General features: G+C 37.3%; 1 protein-coding gene across 9 annotated transcripts in view; it reads left to right on the top strand.

The window, feature by feature from the left end:
• dac (dachshund family transcription factor) overlaps positions 1-17127 on the top strand; it is a 160778-nt gene that overhangs the window by 98038 nt on the left and 45613 nt on the right. For 7 of the 9 annotated variants that reach the window (XM_028322106.1, XM_028322099.1, XM_028322100.1 and 4 more), the window contains 3 exons: positions 2878-2948; positions 3146-3415; positions 7870-8091. In XM_028322106.1, the coding sequence (XP_028177907.1) occupies positions 2878-2948; positions 3146-3415; positions 7870-8091 (563 nt within the window). The remainder of the gene's footprint in view (positions 1-2877; positions 2949-3145; positions 3416-7869; positions 8092-17127) is intronic. The other 2 variants (XM_028322101.1, XM_028322107.1) reach the window with 1 other exon arrangement.

Raw genomic sequence — 17127 nt, forward strand, 5'->3', positions numbered from 1 at the left:
ACTTAACTAATGCTATCAACGCCATCTATGCGGCAACCAGGAAATCATGGGCGCTGTAACGTTCAATGGCTCGATGCTTTTACCTGCTTTGTTCATACCGATACATATAAAGTAACTCTGTCTGTTTCCATAACAGACTTTGATGAACCATTTGATGATGATTTTCAAAGTTTGCAGTTTTGCACATTCGAAGAAAGAATCATATAGCTACTGAAGAGAAACAGAAAGATCATTCTACGAGTAATCAGGAATCATTTCATTCTCAATTAAGGTAATTTAAATTGTAAAACAAATATAACTAAGTATATTTATTTCCAGATTGATTCCGCTTATAACTTGAAATGTTCCCGAATTGTTGACTTGTTTTTCAGGAGGTCAAAATTCATGAAATTGCTTGTCATGTCTGGAAAATTTCATTTTTCCATTTTCACTCTCCGCTGTGATTCGACGCCAATTTTCCTTTTGACATGAGAATGAATAATATTATTTCCTTGCGGACTAATGACGGCTGCTTGTGGCAGATTTTAGGGTTCCGCACTTCAAAAATAGGATCAGTTCAGTCCAACTGGTCTCTAGCTTCCTCTGCAACTGGTTATACAAATTCATGTATTTTCCCGACGAAAAAAAAAGGTAGACCCATGTTCTCAAGAAAGGAATATGAAAATAAAACGTGAGATAAAATATGTAAGTGTGCGATTAGCACTTGACCGGTTGTTTTTTTTTATCAAAGAAGTTAATGGCAATGGGCACAAGGATATTTTATTTTGTGCCTACTTACTTTTACTTGAAAACTAACCTCATTAGCTTTTAGATAATGTAATCAATTAATCAACGCCTATTACGTACTGCTCCAATAATATTGTAGTGTCGTTTAAAAAACACTGCGAGGTGTGTTAATTATGTACGAAGTACGAACTCGAACTAATTGGTTACAGATAATATCTTAGAATAATATGTCTTAGCAGTTGATACTGCAGGCAACATATTACGGAATATTGAAAGATTATAGAGATACAGTTTTATGGTCTAGTTTTTTTCTATAAAAGGACATCCAATGTGTTATGTTAATGTGTTAAACTTGTCGTTAACGACACTCCTTAGCTGCAAATTCATTTTACATTTCCAACCAATTAATACGAAAGTTTATTTATTCCTCTTTTCTATTGATACATCATCAATCACACCAACACTTGTGAAGATAAAAAGTATGGAGGAAGTGGTAATAATTTATTATTTCATTGATTTGCCCTTATCAGTGGACCGATCGTTCCGGACGAATTAGCCGCGCCTGAGACAGCCTGTTGGAATATTATGAGATCCAAAATAAAACATTTGTGTGTTGACTTGATTGAATGAGACAACAAATAATGACTGTTCAATAAATATTTATACAACTTACATTTATTTATTTACATTAAAGTTTTAGGGTAATTTTCATGATTTCAAATTAATATAGGTACGATACACTAATAAAAACCAGCAAATTATGCACCAAAAATCGATTGACCTGACCACATTTATTTCCTTAATTTGGCAGGATGAATAAAAATGTTGGTAGTATTTACATATTAATAGCGACGAAATGAAAAATATATTAAATTCAGAGCGAGCCCGTGACTCGTCAGTAAAGACGGAACCGCTCTATTGCGGGGTTGTGCACAGAGCATTGCAGATACAGAGACTCCACGACGTTTGTGATTCAAAGACAAACTGAAATTAAGACACCACTTAAGTGCATTATAATATACTTACGTGCATCTGCACGTGCTATAGCAATCAAGAGCAAAGCAATGTAACAAGAAGACAATAATAAAAATTAAAGCAATGTTCCAAAGAAGCCAAATATTTTGAAATCGACCAAATGACATCTTCGATTATCCACCTATCCCCAACATTCAAAATACAGGTGGAAACAGCTGCAATTTATACGAAATAACGAAATTTCTTATAGGTTGTGTAAAATAAAAGTCTATTTTGCCGCCTCTGTGGCGTGTTACTCTGTAATCCACAAAAGGGTTCCGCGAAGGTTTAAAACAGCCACTTATTATGTATGTTACATTTCACTTTCAGACGTCATTTATATTCAAATGCTCGAAAGGCATTACTGAGCAAAAATTGTAGCATTTAACCCCTTTTGAAATGAGCCAAATTGGTTTCTGTAACGAATTCGGCTGTTCTTTTGCTTTAAAAAATTACCCTTACATTTTTTCCTTTGACAAGGGGAGTTATACTGAAATTATCAACTTTGTTTGAATTAAATGGGTTTGTTTATGTATTATTCTACAATACAAGATCGTACCTCCCCTCATTTGAGTAAAAAATATTAAAAGAGCTGAAATATTGAATGTCTGTTTTAAACAGTTTCATTAATTTACTTCATCATTTATTAATTCCAAACGGTATCGATAGATCTTCCACTCATTCGTTTCCGACGTCTATTCGCCCTTTTTAATAGACCGACGATACAAACATCTGTATTACACAAAAAGTTAATAAGTAAATATTAATAAATCCGAATGCAAATGGAAGCATCAAAGGACCAATATTTCACAATCAAAAGGAACCTCCGGAATTAGGGTAGCGGTACCAGAGATCCGCATACAAAATGATTACATGCAGTCTTCATCCTCTTACAAAGGAACTCAGCGGGGTTCTATAATATTATACTTCTGCCTTTGTGGTAGCTTCACAACTCTGTGGGAAGCATGCTTTATGGTTTCAAATGATAAAACTGTTTGTCAGGAGCTTTGTTCGATTCGGATTCTTAGGTAGCGTAACCAATTTTGGCCACTTATAGTGTTCTTAACGAGATATTGACAGTTCATTATAGTTTTTGATGCGGTTTTCGTGTTCATGACGGATGCGTTTTTGTTCCAGATTACGCGACGAAAGAGGCGACATGGAACGAGTTATGGCTATGGATAAAGCACGCGAGGGATCACATAACGGTAATGAATTAAATTAGTCATTACAAAAAGCTGAAAAAATTATCCACACGATCTGTCTTGATTTTCATCAAGAAGTTTTGATTGATAAGGATATAAACGAGTTTTTTTTCCTAAAGACTTAATTACAATGTTAATTTATTCCTTGAAAAACTATTATTTTGTATGGGTCTAGAAACCTAATCATACTATTTTAATAGGTTCATCTCCCGGCCACAGTCCTGTCCTGAACCTCTCAAAATCCGGGTCAGGCGGCGACCGCGACCGGTCGGACCGGGGCGAGCGAGACCGCGGCGACCGAGGCGACGGGTCGGCCAGCGGGAGGAGCTCGGCCGCCTCCCGCCGCACCCCGCAACCCCCGCGGATGCCCTCCGCGGCGACGGCGGCGGCGTCGCCCCGGTCGCACAGCGACGAGAGCGACGCGGCCTTGTCCGACCAAGACGACCATAACGTCAAAGATGAGGACGAGGGTGCGTACTTTCGTTTCTATAAATATGGGGATTTCATTCTTCTAGACCACACAAAAGCAGAACCACTGCGAATAGATCACAAATACTACCTACTGATCAAATCAGATTTCTTCTGAAACTGTATCAACGATTATGTCTGTAACCTACTATCTGAGAAGAAATGCAATTAATGGCAATCTTTCAGTCATGGGCAATTTTGTACAAAAAACGTACGTAGTTTAAGTGCTAAATTAGAATTTCCATGGCCACCCAAAAAGAAGAAGAAATTCGATACAGAAAAACTGAAATTCATATACCCTGAGTAGACTTAGGTATATTCCTAGGATGTTTAAATCAGTTTCGCATAAGTGTTGGATGGATATTAATAAGTGTTCTTCGACGCAATCACGGCCGGCACGACAGGAAAGTGTCCGTGTAGCATTAACACAGGTGAGTGATACCACCGTCCAATATACTGCCATGTAATGCACGGCAAAATTACCCAGTAATAGCCCTGGAACCTTCAGCATTCATAGTTCGGAAATTATCAGCCATAAAACCGCGTTCCTTTTATTCTAGAAACTGGAAACACTTATTATAATAAGTGTAAAATGGCTACTCTTCAATACATTGTAACTCGATCCTATGTTAATTATTTTACGATTGGACGCGGCTTGAATATCATTATTGTACAAACAAATGTAGCGTCATCGGATAACGCCAGGACGATTCTTCATAAAAGGTCATTAAGTTGAGATCGAACCGCGGGGATTAGCGAATGATCACACGGCGGCGCGTTCCCATCGATACCCCATCTTGATCCCTAGACACCACACGTTTACTTGTAATGGTCCTATATAATAAAATCTTATTACAAGTATCCTCCGCAATTGCCCACAATGATGTATGAATAGCGCTTAAAAGGACCCAATTCAATTTTACACGTGAGTCTCGAACAGCCCTTTAAAGTGTAATCATTTTTATATTGTTACTAGCACCAGTTATCTGTGCTATTTCAACGTTATGTAACTCAACATTAGATACATAATCATCTACTAATGTTACTGTATCGTAAATCTTGTCCTATTAAGACTATTAAAGACCCATGATGGATGGCATGACAATTTCTCCGTTGATGTTGTTAGATTCGTTTTATCTGCAGCTTTTTGTTCATTGAATCTATTGCCGCACTAAATATTTTAATCAATTTGGTGCTATCTCCGTCTGCATCATCAATCAAGCGAAAACTTGTTATTAGGCCGACGTCACTAACTCATAAACGCAATTACAGCTATTTGAAATAGAACACAGAATAAGTAATAGTACAGGTACAGAAGGATTACTCCGCAAGACGATTTAAATAAATGCGAGTCTTGCTACGACGCGATACAGTGGAATTCAGCTCGCACAGCACTACGTACCTACAATTTTATTCACCTACAAGTTTTGTCTCTTTCTATCGCGTGCCTCTGAACTCTTCTTACGCTGTTAGGGTTGCTGTCTAGTGAAAAAATAATTAATCTACTTATTTGTAATGAGGTACGTATGTAGGTAAGTATGCAGTCATTATGGAAAACCTTCATAGTAGGTTAGGTTCCTATACTATCCTAAGAATTATTGATTACCTACATGGCCAACATACCTTTCAGCATCTTTGGGAAGCGAAAAAAAAAGATAAATCCGGTAGATTACTTTTCGAATTTAAACACCCGAACGCCGCACAATATTTCTTTCTCTTTATGTCCATTTTTAAATAATACTTCGATCATAGAATTATAATCATACTACAACGCATGCCAGCGTCCTGACGAGCGCGCGCGTGACACTCGACTGATATAATACCCGCCGGCGGGGCGCTTCGCTGTAGGTAATTATCGGATGTACCGCGCGGAGTGAGCCAGGCCTGAATAGAATGAGAAAATCATAAAATTACCGCATACACAAGCGGCCACAGATAACCTTACGGTAAAACGTTATACCGCGCTTTGAATAGATAGAGATTAGGAGATAGCATTTATTGTCTTTAAAATCATCATAAAGATTAAGCTTGTCATGGGAATCAATTTTTTTATCAGCAATCTGTCTTCCGATCACTCGCGTGTTTAGAAATTGCTAGAAAATCATTATTCGCTTCAGCAGTCGACACGAGGACGGCGTAAATCAAAACATGGATCCAGAAATGTAAATACGTAAAGCATACAATAGCTAAATTAAGTGAAACAATAAGGATTGTGTATTGTAGTTATTGCAGGTTACACACAAAATGCGCAGAGAGCGTGGGAACGGATAGCGGCTAACGATTATAGAAAATGTTCACTTAGCCACGATTTTACAGGATGAGCCTCGGGAAATTTATGCAAACAATGGACTAGATGACCAAATCGATAAAAATATTAAAATTAATTTCATTTGTACCCACGTTACAAACGTAATTGATATTCAAGGATTGCTTTCGTAATCAGTTTATATTAAGATGATCAATAATTCGTATGTATCACGTTTTTGCCTCAGCCTATTAAAGCCTTTTCACGAATGCCCGTCTATGTCATTCAACTTTGATCTTTGCTCATCTTGTATTACCTTTTTCTTTCAATCACCATTCTAAGTTTGGAAATGACTTTATTTCAACGTCTGTTGTTCACGGTACGGTGCAATCGAATATGGTTCCTTTGTGATCGGTATAGAGATTCAGATCGTTTGTAAAAAATAGTATATCCTGTTAATTGGCCTTATTAGGGAGATGGTGTTGTGACAACCCGAGAGTGCTATCGTGAGCATCGACAATGACGAAACGATGTTGTCTTCATTATTTGATGAGCGCTCACTATCTTGTCAGCTAAATTAAATGTATCGATAGATTATTTTGGGCCGTGAGAGACGCCAATCGAAATACTTTCTTTTTTATGTGTGAGGTCCGTTATTGACATAGCGTGTACATTATTGTAATTATCTCGTCAGTTTTTAAAATAATAATGTGCTTATTGGTTTCATCATGGGCATTAAAGTAACCGTAAATATTTAGTGGTGATTAAAAGTAAGTGGAATTATGTATCACTGTGGGGAGATTTCTGAATAAATGGGTCCGTGTGGAATGCCAACTAGGTAATTATAAAGTAATCGATGAAGCGTACGCGCTAGTGGCCGCTGCAAAAGGAACACTTGCCCATAGCGCAACGGGCCATATAAATCGGTTAGAGACAGCCCATTCGGTGTCGAATGGCTTCATGGCATCCTTATTCAAATTCTTTGGCGGTGAATTAACTGTATTGTTCGAGTTCCAAATTTAAATTGCAATGGTTGTTATTGTTTGATTATTTTAACTTAACCTGGCTAGAAAATTATTCACTCTAAAAGCGATTTAGCGCAAATGCTTTTGGACAACATTTGACAATATTGGAGACAAAAAGTGTAACCTATATTGCGAAGTTGAAAATTGATGTTGATCTGAAAAACATTTATCAGTTAATTTAATTTGGTAGAGCTTTAGCAGTAACGACCAGTGTGCCTACCATGAGTTTACGTTAGGTGAGCTCGCTAGCGAATACGTCAAAAAATTCTATGAAGATTTTATTTCTTGAAAGTAGCCGCTAGGGGCGCTGCACAATATGTCATACATTTAAATGTCATTTTTTTACGCAGTCGTTAGCGAGCACACCTAACGTAAACTCATGGTAGGCACACTGAATAATTTGTGTGCGATTTAAACGTAACCGTATTACCGTTACGTCTAGGATAAGAGAGAAGGAGTGATTAATTTCTAAACCTTCAATCTCATCAAATTAAGAAAGCTTAGTGAATCCAATGACAGTAAATCATAATTTACATAGAGTGAAACATCCAGAATAGTGATCCAAACGGCCGGACTCCATCAAAGCTCTGCCACGGTACCACGCGATATCGGTGTTCGATGCAATAATAATTGCAATCCAATGATACACGCACGCGAGCCTCAGTAACACTGTTTGTCGGTATTGCGCACTTTTTGGTCGTACCACCATCCCTTTTAGGGCTTCTTATGAAGCTGTTACTTTTATTAATGATTTATAATAAGTCAGAACGAATACTTGAAAATTATGACGCGTGTATACTTGTAATAAATAATCACTCATCGTTATTAAATTACACGTCCGACGCAGTATGGCCTTTTATAAATGTTTTAACTATGCACCGATGGAATATATTAATTTAAATTTTATATTTTTAATATCTTCTTCAAAGACATATAAAAATGCAGGCGGGTGATACATAATACGTAGTCCTATTTATTGCGAAGATCTGCTTAAAATGGATGTGACTTTTGAATAGAAATGTTTGCGTCTTATGGCTCTTTCAAATAAGACGTTTTGAGCTGGACGAATACGTAGTCGTCCATTTGCAGAGAAAGAGTCATGAAATACAGGATGATCAGCCATTTCAGTAATCTAAACTTACATGGATATAGTAGTTGCATCATCTAATCTCGCCAATCTCCCCAGGAGCAGACTTGAGCGACGGGGAACGTGACTTGCAAGCATCGGCATCGCCGGCGCCGGTGAGCTACGCGGCCCCTACCGGGACCCCGCCTTCAGTGCCCGTGGACCCCACGGCTGACACCCTCGTCTCATCAACGGAAACCCTGCTGAGGAACATCCAGGGCCTCCTCAAGGTGGCGGCTGATAATGCAAGGCAGCAGGAGAGACAAATTAGTTACGAGAAAGGTGAGTGCTATAGGTAAAGCTTTTTATTCTTTCAGAAACAGTGTGATTTTAAAAGTTTATATATTGAGAAAACTTGGAGTAGACTATAAAGGGTTGGTACCATAAAATGAAGTAGATTGTAGAAATTATACAAAAGCTTAACTAATAGAAGGAGTACGAAATTAAAAAATGCAAAGTCTTGCTAGTCGCAAAAATTATGCAGAATTAAAAGCCATTACTCATTAAGCATCATGTTCTTCTGGAATGATATCAACAAATCGCTAAAAAGGCTAGTCTGTATTCAGAGCGTGATGATGATGGTGGCAAATTATGATGCCTGATGAAAATCAAACTGTTTAATATCTACTAAGATTACGTACATTTAAAACTGGATCTCTGTATATTGACCAGTTTCCACTCGCCACGCCTGCTAAGTGGGGACTACAAAGTGAAAATCAGGTTTGCTTTCATGACCGTATTTGTGAAGGGGGCAATGGTTTTCCGATGGAAGCCAATGTTTTTTTTTTTTTTTTTTTTTTTTATGCATAACAAGGCAGGTATTTGACCACAATCGCACCTGATGTTAAGTGGGATGCAGTCTAGGATGGTACATATCTGCCCTGTAAGTGCTTATTCACTCTCGCCTTGAAGAGGCCCGGATTATAGTTTTCGGGAAAGACAGCAGCAGGCAACGAATTCCAGTCCCTAGCTGTATGCAATATGTATTGCTTGTAATGTATTGCAATATGCCTACCATTAACGTTGTAGATCGACCAGATAATATCCGTTTGTATAAGTTAACTATTATAAATTAGCAGCATACTTACCAGGAATTAGAAAAAAGATGCATCTCTTCTCAGAAAGACGTACTTTCTACCATAATTTACATATGAAATTATCATAGATTACGGAGACACTGTAAGCAGGAAGCCTTTTCGATGTAAATGTTAAATGTTATAATCGATATTAGTCGAGATCTCATGCGAATCGATTCTCGGTAATCGTACGTACGAGCAGCACTGATTAGGCGCTCTTAGCGTGTTGGAGCACGTACTCTTAGCGCAGTACTAGCTCCTGCCTGATGCTTCAAGTATCCAGCTGCCCATTATGAACGATATACGTTTCATTTGCATCACATTATACATTATCGTGCCTGTTTATTACGTTATTTAGCTAAGATATTGAAAAAGGAAACAGAAGTGGGAGTGTCGTTATAAATCGAGCTAAGTGCCTATAAATATTTCTAACTCCAGTAAATTATACTTTTAGTGGCTCTAATTGGACTCTTACAGCACAGGTAGCATGTCATTTATACTGCACACTAAAGTATTTTCTAAATGTCTCAAAACGATGCGAGTGACAATGATTAGGTACGATAAAAATATCCAGCTATTGGCTACATTGTATAGCAATAAAATCACATCGGTAAGTCATAAAGCTAAACACTAAGCGGCGGAGACAGCGCGGGCGCAGCGCGCATGTCGTGCCTTTGCAAATAGCCGTAGAACAGATGCGCCTGAGTTATGGCCCGGCCCACTATCATTACACACGATTCCATTCGGACAGCATAATTGTTTAATTGATATTTCTGCAAGTTATTTATACACGTCATTCCGTTTCCCCACGAGAAACACTCGTGCGCTATGGAGATGGTCCTGACTAGAGGAAATTGTTAACAATTGCCATTATAATTTTAAAGAAATTATCTGAAAAGGCTTTCTTTGTGTTTCAAAAAGTAATGTATTCAATTCTCGGATATCTAAACAACGCTGATGTTGTATAAACTCTACAAAAATACAGAGGTCGGGGAGAAAATCCCCCGCCCGAGTCATCATCAAACTTGAATATCAATATTGCGCCTCCAGCCAATTGTATTAATAAACAAAACAAAATGAGAAATAATAATGCTATGGGCCAACAAAAGGTTCCATTTCTCCCCCCGTACATAAGAGAACTGTAAAGGAATAAAACTCTAAGCCGGCGAGATTAAGAGTGGATTTCGCATATAGACACAACCCGTAATTTTGTTATTACGATATTAAAATTATTGTTGATGAAACATTTTTTTGAATCGATGTGTCTGGCGATCTTTACCGTTGAATTTTTTATAGAAATTACAGCAATCACTCGCTTGGTTCGCCTGCTCAATTGATAGGTGTTACTGGAGGCTTGCATTTTATTTGGCTCGGCCATTCGCTTTCGGGCAGATATACCAGATATTACCTTTTTCAATCTGTATGTATTTATAAACAAAGTTGCTCGTATATGTATAATGACAATCATTTTGCTGAATGTGGCTATAAAACGCTCTTACGTCGGTTCCTTTCTGTACGAAGAACCTTGAAACTTTAAATCATAATCTCCGAGTTAAAAGTAACTACATACTTACTTATTTGGGACTTTCAATGAATCTGCCTTTGAACTGAGAAAAGCACTCCATTTTCAAGTTGGAGTTTGAACACCAAGCTGCAAACACCACAGAACAAAACCGGGTGTTGCCACAGTTAGCAAACATAGGACATTTCCCCTCGCCAGCGAAATAGCAGATCGCTATCTAGGCACATTCGCTGACAATTTTTACACTAGTGCACAGTGGGTGACGCACTGACAAATGTGCCGCATTCACCGCCTTATCTGATAACGCGGGGAGGGTGGGTGAAAGGCTACCCATAAAACGTGTCGATTCGTTCGTGTAAATAGAGTAGCAATGAATGGGAAATGGCCGTCATATTGTACCTTTTCAAGTGGCTTTGAAGATTTAGTTTCACAGATACGTGGAGTGTCAAACGGTATCAGGTGTTATAAAAGTTTGGTTGGATTTTCCAAATGACGTGACATCTATTTGGTTTGGAATTTTTTGAAGAGATGAACATTCGAAACAGTGACATTTTGGCCGTTAAAGTTATCTTATTCGACTTGCAGTTTAACTTTAAAAGAGTCCGCTTACAATTGAAATCCATCCTTGAACGTTCGATACGGCACATCACCGCATTCCTCGTGCCAATCGAAAAACAAAACGAGTGTATACAAGCGAATCGGCCGATTGCGATCACCGCGACATAAATCTGCTTCGGCTACTCTTTTAAGCCCTTATCCCTGTTAATTCTTACCGCTTAGTTTATTTCAGACCGAAATGGCCCACTCTTGTTCCCGCTCTTTGTTGCTCTTTTGTTTTACAACTATCAGTTTTTGTTAAGCTAAGTGCCGGTCAATGGACAAATGGCATCGCTGATACAGGGGGCTCTTTATGCTGTCTTTTATGTAACTAAATGCCAGATAGATACCAAACTTTTTGTATTATCTAAGAAGGTTTAAATGTAATAGCAATAAATAGTATTTCTAAAAAAAAACGAAGAGGAAAATAGTGTATGTAAGAAAACGTGTCCTATCAATAACATGGAAGTGACCGATCGGACAAACACGAACATGGTCAATGATAAAAACTGATGTGCAAATAGACTCGCCGACTTGTGTGCTCAGCTAATGGATTCAATTGATACGAAAGCTTTCACAATGCTGACGACTCGACATTATCACTAAAACTAAATTACTGTTACATCGATGGCTCCTACGTATACTGGCGTAAGTGAAAAAAGTAAATTTTACAGGAGAGCCATTTTAGTGGCCAGAACCATATTTTTGGGGCATATCTTCTGACCTACTAAAACGAATTTAATGAAATTTCACATTTAGCCTTAACATGTAATGCTTTTGCTACTGCTGTTATCAATTTTTACATTTTTCTTATATATTTTGAGATTTTACGCATTGCCCTTTTACGTCGGCATATTTCTATAATTTCATGTATATTGTTCAACGTAAAGAGACTTAAATGACAACGTAAATATAATATTTTAAGCGATTACTCTCTTTATTTATGCATGTAATTATTTTAATTGTTATCATGTGCTATATCAATAATAAATCAGTTAGAAAAAGTCGTTTAATGTACCGTTTTACGTTTTAACGCAAATACGCCCATATACTGTGCTCGAGATTTAGTTAGGTCTTTTAACATAATGTGTCATATTTTTAAAAAATATAAATAACTTGAAAAAATCGAATTGCCTAAGGCGGGAATTGAACCCACGATGCCTTAGGCAGTTCGATTTTTTCAAGTTATTTATAATTTTCAAATTAGTTTGAGATGCGACTCTTAACGCTAAAAATTAAATAACTATATAATGTGTCATAATTTATAAATAAAACAATTTGCTAAATATTTTCATGGCTTTATTTAAGATTTGGATTATAAAAAATATATGTTTATGTAAGCAACTACTCGTATAGATTGACGAATCGTATGATTGGGCTTTATACGTGGCGTAGTTTTGCACATACGCCTATTTGCCTAAAATTTTATTTTGTATCTAATGGAAAAAAATTTTTTTTTTCTTACTGATGTTATAGATTAGAGCAAAGTGAAATCATTGCTTAAATAATTGGAAAAAGGCGTAAGCGGCAGTTTCGCCCTTATACGTAGGAGCCATCGACATATGAGATCTATTTATAAATAAACAAGTACCTAAGTGCTGCCGTTGAATTTTCGTTTGGGTTAAAATATTGCAGAAAAATGTTATATATAGCCCATCAAAGGTTAACAAATGGAATTAAATTGCATTTTACAATTTACTGTTGTAAAATTTCTTGTAAAAGTGATTTTAATTGTGAAGCTCCGTTCTTTGGCATAGCTTTCTTGCTACTCTACTTTAAAAGCTCAGATCCGTCTTTGGTCATAAAAATGTTTTTTTTATCCACAACGAGGAAGCTCTTGGCCTGTATCTCACCTGATGGTAAGTGATGATCAGACCCAAGGTGGAAACCAGCTTCACCCGGAATCCTCAACCACGGAGGAAGCTATCTTACCTCTAACTCTACTTATTTCAATAAGAATACATCTTATTTGATTTCACGCTATGAATACTTCATAACTCAAGTGTTAGTAGCTAGAATAACAGCATAAGATAATAATCGCTAAAAACGTGAGATAGTAGGAAAGCATGAACCCCTCAACCATCTAAATCTATTTGAATTTCCCTGCAATAGGAGTTGTCAGCGTACCTGTCCATCACGAAGCTTCAAGAGGCGAGTGCTAGCTCCCACCGCGATTCTGGTTCTCGCTAACTTTCGTTGTAATATGGCCTTTATGAGGTCGCAATAGGGTGGCGCGGGTTGAAGTACAAATAACCGCCCCCAGCGGCTAACAAGCCACCGAAGATGCGCGCGCGCCGATAGAGCCAACGACGCATTGTTGCCGCGCCGCGCCAGCTTTCACACCATTGTGCGGACCGAGGTGCACAAAAATCACCAACAGCAATCTTTGTTTGTTTACTTTGAGTCCACTTGAGTTATGAGTTTTCTGATCGAACGCCCTAGAAATTGTTGTGTAAAATAATAATGTTCTAGGACTAGTTGAAATGGGATTAACGAAAATTGAGCTCTATGGAGATGCCATAAGGTCTTGAGAGTGGGATAAATGAAAAACTTGGCTCTTCTTGCTCGATAGCCTGCTTGTATTACCAGTGCTTAGTGTCAAAAAGCGTGTCCCGCAAAAGAGGCGGCTTATTCGTGCGAAAGTTCTGCGGTTTCCTAGCATTCGCTCATTGAACTAAGTAAACAATAAGTGACATTAACGGCTGCATATTAAAATGCCATTCCAGCTATGTACCGATACGTGAGAGACATCGGCCATATTGGATTACTTGCGCGTGTCGCTCCGGTTACTGCGCACGCGACTCGACCACACGCGCGACATCTAGCGGTGTAAACTTTGAACATTGAAAATGCTAGGTTTCACGGGCCGGTGGTCAGGATGGGTGTTGAATAATAACGCCACAGTAATCTAATTACATAAAAGAAGTAGTTTCTTTGGAATACACGTTCGCGATGCACAACCTGCATATTCATATCCAAACTATATGGATGATAAGTAACCTATGTAGTTGTTTTTATTCGAAGGGGCAATTAATACTAGCATAGATTTAAAGAATCAACGACAAAACATGAAACATTGACATATTATGAATAACTTGCTATGTCTTTTTATGTATCAATATGACACACGTACTTTTCTTGGCATATGATACATTTTTATTGTGCCTTAATACACAGCCTTATTTCGCAGAATATTTTTCCACAACGTGTAAGTATTAAGGTATATTCAGTTATTGTTATTGTAATGGGAAATGCTTCTTCCGTGTCTATACGGGGATAAATCATTATCCCTATTTTCTTGGGGGAAAACTTTGCGTGCGTTCGTCCCGAGGCGTTATGCCCAAATATTTAACAATGGAAATATTAAATTTTAGTTCTTCCATTTAAATAATTGCTAATGTTGTTGCTGTATGGACACAAAACGCAAAAAGCAACAATGCATTCTAATATATATTGGAGCGAACTTTTTCATATCAAGCTATGTTTCTTACTTTTTACGATATTTATCATTCTAGATTTCGAAAATTTAACACAGTGATAGTATAAATATATATATATATATTTATACTATCCACCATAGTGGAGGAGGCTCATAGTCCAGCAGTGGACTGTAAAGGGCTGTTGATGATGATGATGATGATGATAGTATAAATACCTACTTTCGAGATATTGGTGTAGCTTCAAATATTTCAGTATTTCTGTGGAGTATTTATTTTAAAAAGAAAAACTTAACTACAGTTTTAAAACACTTTTTGAAAACCAAAAACATGTTCGGAAGGTAAAAAGGGCAATAAATGTTAAAATACTTCAATGTTTAATTTTGACTTTAGCAGCACACAAACTAAGCTCGGCTATTTTGATAGATAACTGCCTTAGTTACCCACAGAGAGACTGACACGCTCTCTATATAAACTATGAAATGTTAATCCTATTTTCTTAAGTAACGAAGGGGTCCTAAGTATTTACGGCTCTAGCCCGGGGCTGCATCAACTATTGAATTCATCAAGTCACTCATGCGCGAACTTTGTAATCCGTTTGGTTTTGCTTTGAATATCTAGCAAATGAGCCGATGTGTTGTTTTTAAAATACTTCTAGCTAGTTAGCGATAGATAGGCATCTGACGTTTAAACTTGTTTTACTTACAAGTTGAACTTTTACAATGCTCTGACCAATTATTACTTTTTATTTGACTCTAATTTTAAAGTAGGTTCAAGTTACTAAATGTAAATTGATTTCAAAATATCTTATTTCCAAACCATGACGCCATAATGTTTCTTAGTCACTTCTTTAGCCCGTAACCCCATTGAGAGACAACTTATAGACGCATAATTCACAAACAGTAGCTCAAATATGAATCCTGTACCGCAACAAACCAAGAAACTCCCTCAGGATCCCAGGATCTAATGTAACTCCGGTATCGCCGCGCGGGCAAATACAACACCAAGTTCTGCATTTGATTTTGAACTTTAAGCTAACGATCCAAAGTTTGAGACGGGGTGTAAGTTCACTGCGTTTGCGTCCTTTGGGGGCGTCGCGGGAAAGTAAAGGGGTAAAGTGATACAATCGTAAAGTTTAATAATAATTACATTCTCAACTCGCCTCCCAGGTTGTGCACAATAATTAACCGCTCGGAATTACTTAGCCGAAATAATTTAATATGACACGCGCCCAATTGTAAGTAAGAGAGGAGGAGTGCGTCTTTATGTAGTGTCGAATGCGCTTATACTCGTACAGTCAGCGTCAAAAACTTCGTGACACCCAAAGTAGCCAATAAGTTCGCAACACGTCTTTGTTACAGTTGGAATAAGGTTGTGATATCAACTTATTGGTCACTTTGGGTGTCACGAACTATTTGACTCTGACTGTACTCGTAGCAACGACTGAAGACTAGAATACAGATAAACAGCTGCACATAGTAGACCTTATTAACCTTTTATTGTCAGGTTGTCATATCATGTACATGTAAAGAGCGTTTAGTATTCAGCTTAGGCTTGTCTCTTTCATTTCTATAATAAGACGTATAAAACTAAAACATAGGTTACGTTTGTACAGTCGCGGAATGAAAAGGTTCGTCAGTTTTCAAATTGATTCCTTCAACGAATCGCGAGCACATATTACCTGTTGAAACTATGTTACAGAATAATCTCGAGATAGACAAAATAATATTTAACTGTTAGTCAGTAAAGTTCAAAATTATTCAGATTAAAGTTGTTTGACATTTATCTTGTCAAGAAAATTTTTATGATTGAAAAACTAAAACCTTCTTGTTGGTTCAACCTGCCATTATTATTTCTATTAAATAAAAAAAATACATTTTGTAACATTGCACTACTGATGCGATGGGACTGGGACAGAAAAAAAATAAGCTAAACCTTCTTCGTTAGCAAACGTCACATTTATTTAAATGTTAGCAGCACTGTTTCTTGCACTGGTATGTTGGCAGGTTTGACTCTTACAGTACCTAGTGCAAGCGAAAACCGACACTAAGGTGACGAACCTTTTCATTCCGCGACTGTACATACGAGTAACTTCATTAGCATTAATTTTCATGTATTGTCAAAAAGTCTATAGTTATAGATATTTTTGAATGTAGAGTCTTAATTTTCGAAATCCAAGCCTTTTCGAACTATGAAGACAGACACATCCCAGCTTATTATTTTTAATGTACCTACTCGTGAAATGTGTAATTTTGTGTGAAAATTTACCATAGATTTCCCAAAGACGGTTATGATGTGCTTTCGTATATTACAAGGATGTTTCCGCATCTGCTTTATAGAGGTTTTAATATTTAAAATTGGTATAAACTGATGTTTTAGGGGTGTTTAATGCCACCATTTTAATATGGTCTCTTTCTATGCGTTGTATCTTAGTCTTCAAGGCTCAGGTTAAGTTGGTAGAGATTTTGTCTCTATGGGGTTAACCCTTGTTCTAGTTGTAATTTACATACGGAATTACAAGCGAGAATTACGTGTTGGTTCATATACGTGTTTATGGGTGTAGGGAGCGTGTCGCTTTCTTTGCATATTTTTATGCTGTCACTACCACTTTATAATACTTTGAAAATATGTACGTACAGCCACAGTAAATATATGAGCTAAAGCAGTACGGAAACTAAGCCCTTTC

Source organism: Ostrinia furnacalis, unplaced genomic scaffold (assembly GCF_004193835.3).
Source record: "Ostrinia furnacalis isolate ACB-3 unplaced genomic scaffold, ASM419383v2 OfSCF7594, whole genome shotgun sequence".
Taxonomy (NCBI): domain Eukaryota; kingdom Metazoa; phylum Arthropoda; class Insecta; order Lepidoptera; family Crambidae; genus Ostrinia; species Ostrinia furnacalis.